This window comes from Hoplias malabaricus, chromosome 2 (genome assembly GCF_029633855.1).
Source record: "Hoplias malabaricus isolate fHopMal1 chromosome 2, fHopMal1.hap1, whole genome shotgun sequence".
Taxonomy (NCBI): domain Eukaryota; kingdom Metazoa; phylum Chordata; class Actinopteri; order Characiformes; family Erythrinidae; genus Hoplias; species Hoplias malabaricus.
The window spans coordinates 18,899,714-18,908,710 of record NC_089801.1 but is presented as its reverse complement, the minus strand read 5'-3'; the positions used below and the strand labels follow the sequence as shown (position 1 = coordinate 18,908,710).

At 46.2% G+C, this 8,997-nt stretch overlaps 1 protein-coding gene across 2 annotated transcripts in view; it reads right to left on the bottom strand.

Annotated features, from left to right (window-relative positions):
• eng (endoglin) overlaps window positions 1-8,997 on the bottom strand; it is a 58,843-nt gene that overhangs the window by 36,691 nt on the left and 13,155 nt on the right. For both annotated transcript variants that reach the window (XR_010800271.1, XM_066659501.1), the window contains exon 3: window positions 1,434-1,582. Coding sequence is in view for 1 of the 2 variants with exons in the window: in XM_066659501.1 (XP_066515598.1) it covers window positions 1,434-1,582 (149 nt within the window). In the remaining variant the exon portion in view is untranslated. The remainder of the gene's footprint in view (window positions 1-1,433; window positions 1,583-8,997) is intronic.

The window sequence follows — 8,997 nt, the reverse complement described above, 5'->3', positions numbered from 1 at the left end:
GCACCAAGGGGACATTTAAAAACCCTAGCAGCGCTGCTGTGTCTGATCCACAAAACACTATCACATCACCAACACCACGTCAGTGTCACTGCAGCGCTGAGAATGATCCGTCACTTAAAGTAGAGCCTACGTCCTCTGTGGGGCTCCTGTGGGGGTTCTGACCTTTGAAGACCACTGTGGAAGGGGAGGGTAACAAAGTATGCAGAGCAACAGATGGACTAACATAATCGGAGGACTACAAAGGGCACCTGTAAAGTCAGTGGAGATGATAAAATGGATAATGAATGCAGAAACAAGGGTCATTAGTGTTCTCCTCCAAAACCGTAAAGCTGAATAGGGGCTTAGAACAGAGAAAGTGTTTTAAAGCATGGGGCCTGTTTTAAGGTGGATTTCTCCGCTCGTACGCACTCAGGAACGGTCAGCAATTATCACCTGACTGGAAACAGATGTTGGGAAGTCACTTAAGGGAAAAACAAAGTCCAGAAAAGTAGCTCAGAAGATGTCAGTGGAGCCCAAAACTCTGGCTTTGATTTAATGCATTTATTACTTTCAATAAAGGTTAAATACCATTTTTATTCGATTAAAGATAAATAAAACATAATCTTCATCAATATGCAGTGAGATCAGCAGCGGCTGCACGATCCGACCACAGAAGGGAGTGTATATGTAGGTAGACTGTATATGTTTCTCCAGTTTCTGTCCACTCTCTCAGTCCACTGACCACACAGGAGCACATTGTACAGACTGTAATCCAGCTGTTGCTCTGCATACTTGGTTATCCCTGTTTCCCCCTGTTCTTCAGCGCTGTAGTGACACTGATATGAGTGGATCAAATCACTCTCCCTCTCTCTCTCTAGAAGCTGGAGATTTATACGTTTGTCTTTGTCAGTGTGATGCTCATAAAAAATAATTTATACACAAATAAATAAACACAGTTTAAAAGCTGTATTTGATTGAGAGGGTTTTTCAGCATCAAAACATAAATAAATTAAAAAACACAGCTGGAGTTTCACCAAGAAAAGACTCACGGCTCTTCTAGGTTTCTTTGGTAATAAAAATGGTTCTATACAGAACCCTGAAATCATGAAGGGGCTCTTCAGATTAATGGAGAACATGCTATAGATGGTTCTATAGGGCACCTTTAGACATGGGTTCTGTACGGCACCAAGAACGATTCCTCAATTGTTACAATGTCAAGATTGATACAACAGAGGATCCGTTTTTTGATGCCATCTACAGCACATTCTGCATCAATCTGAAGAACCTCATGCTGCAAGAACCATTTAAATAGGTTCTTCAAGAGTTCGGGGTTCTATATAGAACCATTTTCTTTACTAAAGAACCCGTGTAGAAGCGTCATTTTTGAGTGTGTAAGACAACACAATAACAGTCTTATTTTCGGAGCATTTACGGATCATTAGAGTCAGACTCACTGGTTGTGTGTACTGCAGGTTGATGATATGCACTATTTTCTTGTCCGGCGTGAGGAAGCTTGACATGCACCCTTCCGACACCTCCATCACAGTGATCGGCTCATTCCCAGTCGTGGAAACATCCTGTAACTCACAGATGGGATGGACATCTGAGGAGAAAAAGAAGAGCTGTCAGGGTTCAGTGTTTAAAAAAGGTTCTCCCTAGGGGCGACACAGTGATGTCACTGCTCCAGGTGACTGTCTGTGAGGAGTGTGGTGTGTTCTCTCTTTGTCTGCGTGGGTTTCCTCCGGGTGACTGTCTATGAGGAGTGTGGTGTGTTCTCTCTGTGTCTGCGTGGGTTTCCTCCGGGTGACTGTCTGTGAGGAGTGTGGTGTGTTCTCTCTGTATCTGCGTGGGTTTCCTCCGGGTGCTCCGGTTTCCTCCCATGCTCCAAAAACACACGTTGGTAGGTGGATTAGGGACTCATAAATGTCCATAGGTGTGGGTGAGTGAATGTGTGAGTGTGTGTCGCCCTGTGAAGGACTGGTGCCCCCTCCAGAGAGTTCAGGATTCATAGGAAAAATTCCCAGAATTCCAGAGAATTCCTGTTTAAGGTGGCAGATTTGTATCTGTGATTGTGGGGACATTATGTAGGAATACATTCATTTGAAAATCTTAAAACGTAATGATTACATAATGGGGACCTTCAGACAGTCTCCGCAAAGAGGCCAAATCCCCACAATATGTGTGTGTAGACAGGTTTTGATCCCCTTTACTTGAAATATTCCTCAGACACACACGCACACACACATGGAAAACAGCATCAGTAACATTTCAGTGTGTGCCATTTAGTCCCCACCTCATCGAGTATACACTTGAAAACTCATGGCCTCATGGTTGTGATATCACAGCCCAATATACACTATGGAATAGAGGTCATTTAAACTGAATTTGAACATGGGGCATTAAAGGAAATCAGAGGTGGGATATTTGCTCATGGCTCTATGTCGTTGCATACACTAAAATGTAGAAAATTTATGACTATTTTTCATGGACAAAAAAACACACAGTTCTATAAGTGGTCTTCAGGGGGTGAGAAAATAGTAGTAGGACAAATGTGGCACATGGGCTCTTTAATAATTCATTCTATGCTGTAAACAATAGCTCTACAACAAATGTACTGGTAAATTCAACTCTCAATTTGTCCAACTGCAATGCAATTTAACACAGTGTGTGTGTGTGTGTGTGTGTGTGTACTCTCCCAGCGTTTAGCAATCGCTTCATGACTCACTCTCGCTTCGTTCGCCCCTTTGGCCGCAATAGAAACTCCCTTATGAGTGTGTGTTTTGGCTCAGATTAAGGTCTGGGGGTCAAACAGGAAAATGAGGCACACTCACGCACACACACACACACACACACACAAACTATAAATGCCTTTATAAACACAGGTTTCATAATTCTGTCAGCACTTTATTATATAAATGTTTGAACACTTCGGAAAACTAATTTTATGAAGTCATACAATCTCCATATACTCTCTCTCTCTCTCTCTCTCTCTCTCTCTCTCTCTCTCTCTCTCTCTCTCTCTCTCTCTCTCTCTCTCTCTATCATACACACACACACACACACACACACACAGTCAGAGCAGAGAGCACACAGCTGTAATCAACACACACCCCTAGTAAAGTGTGTATGATGCGTGGAGACAGCACTGGCCTTTATCTGCATTCTGACAGTGAGAAATCGAGTGGCTCTCCCAGTGGTCAGCCTCCAGCAGCTCTTTGCATGGGAAAGGATTGTTCAGACTCCTGATAAAGTAGATAGAGCCACTCTAGCGGAGGCTTATAGCTCATTTAACACAGAACCGTTTAGTGAGAGCGTTTAGTGACATCGGCATTTCCTGGGTCAGCTTCAGCGGTCAGCGCAAACACGGCCCAAAACCCGGCGGCCGATGGTGGACACTGATAGATGCCACGGAGCCAAGATCCTCCGCAAATTTGTGAAATTCCTTCCAAAGTCTGAGATAAGTCTGTGGGAGGCCTGTCGTTTATTTCACCACAGAGTTTCGAAGAATTCGACCGACCGGGGGGCGACTGGACTTTTACACAGTGTAACCCTGACCTTAACATCGTATCTCCAAAGATCGTTTAGAAGAGAAAGAAAAGCAGTTAACAGTTAAGTTCATTCAGAAAGTGTTTCATTCTCATTTGGGGCATTTCTATTTGTCCATTTCAACTGCTATGTATTCATATTTTTATATAAAAAAGAAAATAAAAATAAAACAAACTATAGCAGAGCTAAACACGCCACACTCCTCACAGACAGTCACCTGGAGGAAACCCACGCAGACACAGGGAGAACACACCACACTCCTCACAGACAGTCACCCGGAGGACACCCAAGCAGACACAGGGAGAACACACCACACTCTTCACAGACAGTCACCTGGAGGAAACCCACGCAGACACAGGGAGAACACACTACACTCCTCACAGACAGTCACCCAGAGGAAACCCACGCAGACACAGGGAGAACACACTACACTCCTCACAGACAGTCACCCAGAGGAAACCCACGCAGACACAGGGAGAACACACCACACTCCTCACAGACAGTCACCTGGAGGAAACCCACACAGACACAGGGAGAACACACCACACTCCTCACAGACAGTCACCTGGAGGAAACCCACACAGACACAGGGAGAACACACCACACTCCTCACAGACAGTCACCTGGAGGAAACCCACGCAGACACAGGGAGAACACACCACACTCCTCACAGACAGTCACCCGGAGGAAACCCACACAGACACAGGGAGAACACACCACACTCCTCACAGACAGTCACCTGGAGGAAACCCAAGCAGACACAGGGAGAACACACCACACTCCTCACAGACAGTCACCCGGAGGAAACCCACGCAGACACAGGGAGAACACACCACACTCCTCACAGACAGTCACCCGGAGGAAACCCACACAGACATAGGGAGAACACACCACACTCCTCACAGACAGTCACACAGAGGAAACCCACACAGACACAGGGAGAACACATCACACTCCTCACAGACAGTCACCTGGAGGAAACCCACACAGACACAGGGAGAACACACCACACTCCTCACAGACAGTCACCCGGAGGAAACCCACGCAGACACAGGGAGAACACACCACACTCCTCACAGACAGTCACCCGGAGGAAACCCACACAGACACAGGGAGAACACACCACACTCCTCACAGACAGTCACCCGGAGGAAACCCACGCAGACACAGGGAGAACACACCACACTTCTCCCAGACTCGAACCCACAACCTCTAGGACCCTGGAGCTGTGACAGAGACACTACCTGCTGCTCCACCGTGCTGCTTTTACAAAAATTTAAATTGTGAATTACACCTTTAAGGGAGGACAAGCGGACCCACAGAGACAGACAGTGGAAAGCAATTTTGCTGCATTTGAGGGGAAGCCCTTGCCGTTCTCTAGAACGTAAAAGCTGAACGACATCACATCCCCTAATACAGAGAATACACCACTCCTCCAACAGTAGTATTAGCAGAGACAAACAAGGGCCTCAGGAGTAATCTGACTGCACCGTGATCTAAAACAAAATGTGAGCCAGTGGACAGGGCGAGCGATGTGTGTGTGTGTATGGTCAGGGAGCTGTTCACAGAATAGAAGTGAACTTTTTGCAGTCTGTGGCTCATGAACAGAGCTGTAAAAATGAATCTGGTGCCCACCCCAATGGGAAAAGCATTCCCACCCTGCACTAGAAGCCTCTGTCTGTGAGGAGCTGTTGGAGGTGGACGTCTGGTTCCATTCATTACCATCATAAACAGTACCTTCCTGAATCTGAACAGACTTCATAAAGACACAGAAAGTGCTCTTCAGGGGATAAATCATGTGTGTGTGTGTGTGTGTGTGTGTGTGTGTGTGTGTGTGTGTGTGTGTGTGTGTGTATTTGTCACTGCCAAACGTGTGAGTGCGTCATCGCCAGGACCACCGCCATCAGCCCCCCATCTTTCTAAACATAGCGCTTCCTGTTGTCCGAATAAACACACTGCTGCTTCCTGTTGCCTCATCTTCTCTTCTCTTCTCTTCTCGAGGAGATGAGGGACTTTTGGCAGCATTCACTAACCTCCAACTCAGGGCTTAGCAAAACTTAGTGCCTCCTTAGCATCAGTGTGACTTGTAGAAGCTGGTCACACCCCTTTGTTCTCCACAAAAATTCATTTGAAAAACTATGAATGCTATGAAAATTAAATACAAAATGAAGAGCATGTGTTCATCCTGAGCTTATTTCCAGCTTGTGTTGTGTGCTTAGGAGTGGTTTGCATATGTATATATATGAATCATGGGGCGCAAGGCGGGAATACACCCTGGAGGGGGCGCCAGTCCTTCACAGGGCAATTAGTACTGTAATATAAGTAATAGAACTGTAACTGCAAAAATAAATCAGTGTTACCCACCTATAAAATACCCAGTCAGTGTCACCCAAGATAAAGTGATATCCTCATTTCTTTTTCATGATTTTCAGTGTTTGGAGTTCTCCCTGCCGTCTAAACACCTCCCGGAGAAAAAGCCAAGCATACCAGACCGAGACGCTTTGTTTTTATACCTTTTTACTGACACTGGGGCTTTGTGAACACATTAGACTTGTTTCCAGAACAAAACGACTGGAGAAAAAGTGTTGTTTTTTTTCACTAAAACCGTGACGGTCACTTTTAAAGAGTAGGCGGAGCTTGGACTGAATCTCAGTGACACACACAGAGAGGACAGTGAGGACAGTTATGATTATTAATAGACAGACACAAAGACAAATAAACAGATCCCTGTCTGGGAGACAGTGAGTCTGAGCATCGGTCAGCAGCAGCAGCCTGGACCCACCACAGTCCAAGAACAATGACTGATAACCAGCCAATCAGGTCGTCTGCCTTTCAGCAGGCCATCACTGCTGATTGGCTGGGAAATGACACCTGACCCGTGATTTCCTGAGGAAGGATGGTGTTTTACTTGGGGCTAATATTTATTAGCCATGAGCAGGGGGCAGTTCACAGGGGGCACAAAGACGAATCAAGACGCAGATTAAAGAAATATATTTTGACAACTCTCTGCTTTTTGGAGCAGAGACAGAGGTCTGCATTTATCTGAGATTATTTATTGGACACTCGACTTCCCTAGATTCTGTTATATCAGCAGACCCTGCGTCCACTCTCTGTCTCCGAGGGGCTGATATAGTGGGACGCTTCTGACCCACGCACCTCATGACCTCACGATTAGAGCAAGAATCTTGGGAAAGTACAGAATTTATTTCTTTATCAACGACTTAGCAAAAACTCCCAAGACAAAGTGAATATCAAGGTGCATCTCTGGAGCCTCTGACGTCAAGGGCAGAGACTTTAGAATGGCCCCGCCTCCTCGTCCGAGTCTGTCCAATCACAGCGCTGGACCTGCGTTAATGTGAGAGCGCGAAGATGATGTTAAACGCAGCAAAACAGACACAACGAGCGCAGAGAAATAAGAGCACTGAGTAAAAACGGAGAAGAAAGAGAACAGAGTGAAAACGGCTAAAAACCAGAGCTTCTGCTCCTCGCTCCTCACTGCTGTGCGCTCGGGGTCGGGGTGAACAGCGAGCGGCTCATTATCATTTAAAGGAACAGGTGCTGAAAGCGGGTGTTCTGAACAGGGCTGTTTACACAGGGGGAGAACACTGCTGTGGGGCTCGTGGGGTTTGGACCAAAGCAGGTCTTTGACTGTGTTCCACTGTGAAGAAAAAGGAGAGTACGTAGTGCATAAAAAGCTTAGACTCTTGGTTTATAAAGTGCTTTGGATTAAATTACAAAGGCACTGTAGGATCTATGCACTATATTTGTCATGTACCACCTTTAAAAGTCATTCATAAAGCCTTGTGAACGCAGGATTTATAGGAAGTGTTATCAAAATTCCTTACAACACAGAATCACTTCTTGTTTTCAGTTCATAAGCAACACGTTCAGGACATTTCAGGGGTCAGCGCAGAGAGGGCAAACACTAAAAAAAACGCTCACTACAAGTCCATCTGAAACTCAAAGATCTTCCACTAACAAGGTACTGTTTTCACTAAAGTGTCCTGAGCTGGCATCGAAGGACAACATCCTGGAAGCGGTCACTTCCTTTATTGAGTCTCCTCAGAAAGTCTGAGGCTGACGACCACTCCCTTAAACCCAGCGGCTGCCCGAGCTGCTCAGCTATTGTTTCCTCCTCTCGCTGATATGAGGCCGGCAAACCAGGTCACACGGGTATTCACAGCGTTTAAAGAGCCCATAGTGTGGACCCGGTTTAATCAGACTACATCTCTTCTTCACAGGCAGTGACAAGCAGCTCAACACACTTGGAGGAGAACAGTAAACCAGCATTCGTTTAGCCACGTTAGGGTACCCAGCTATGTGCAGCCTGCTGAGCCAGCAATGCTAACAGAGCTAAATATCCGCCCTTGTCTTTTCACTTTGACACACACAGACTTTACGGGAAGGTATTTTAGGAACTGAATATCCACACCCTCCCGATTTAAATATAATCTATTAATCCTGCAGCACTGACGACAGTTCCAGGGACACTTTCTGAGAGGATTTGAAGAACACATCAGCTCGTTTCCATCATTAGTTTTTGTTGAATCTCTGTGGAAACTAAACCGTTCTGAGTAGCACAGGTGTGTTGAGGAAACTGGAGCCTGGCACTGTGTGTGTGACTGTGGACTCCAGGACATTATTCCTCCACCCTACAGCCACCGACTCACCCCCAGACTCAGCCCCAGACTCAACCCCAGACTCAGCCCTAGACTCAGCCCTAGACTCAGCCCCCGATTCAGCCCTAGACTCAGCCCCCGATTCAGCCCTAGACTCAGCTCCCGACTCAGCCCCAGGTTCAGCCCCCAAATCAACCTCAGACTCAGTTCCAGACTCAGCTCCAGATTCAGCCCCCGACTCAGCCAAAGACTCAACCCTAGACTCAACCCCAGACTCAGCCCCCGACTCAGACTCAGACCCAGACTCAACCCCAGACTCAGCCTCCGACTCTGCCCCAGACTCAACCCTGACTCAGCCCCAGACACAGCCCTGACTCATCCCCAGACTCAGCCCCCCTCAGCCCCAGACTCAGCCCTGACTCAGCCCCCGACTCAGCCCTGTTTTTTTTTTGTTTTTTTTACCTGCTCTACAATCTGAAGAAGCATCTCAGTGGAAAGAAGTGTTCTGATGAGAGCCATAAATGAAAAATGAATGTTTTTTTTTTTATTCAAGGAATTGAAAAGATAATTGCTTCACTCTTGAAAATGATGGTTCTTCAAGAGTTCTTTAGTAAAAGAAAATAAAGGGTTTCTCAGATTGATGCAGAATGTGCTGTAGATGGTTCCTCACAGAGCACCTTTTAGAGAAGGGTTCTTATATGGCTCCAAAACCGTTTTAGGTGCCGTGTAGAACCACATTTCTCTAAAAGGTGCTACATATAAAACCATCTACAGCACATTCTCCATCAATCTGAAGAGACCCTTCATGAGGCAAAGAACCATTTAATCATGCCAAAGTGATTTTTCTTCTACA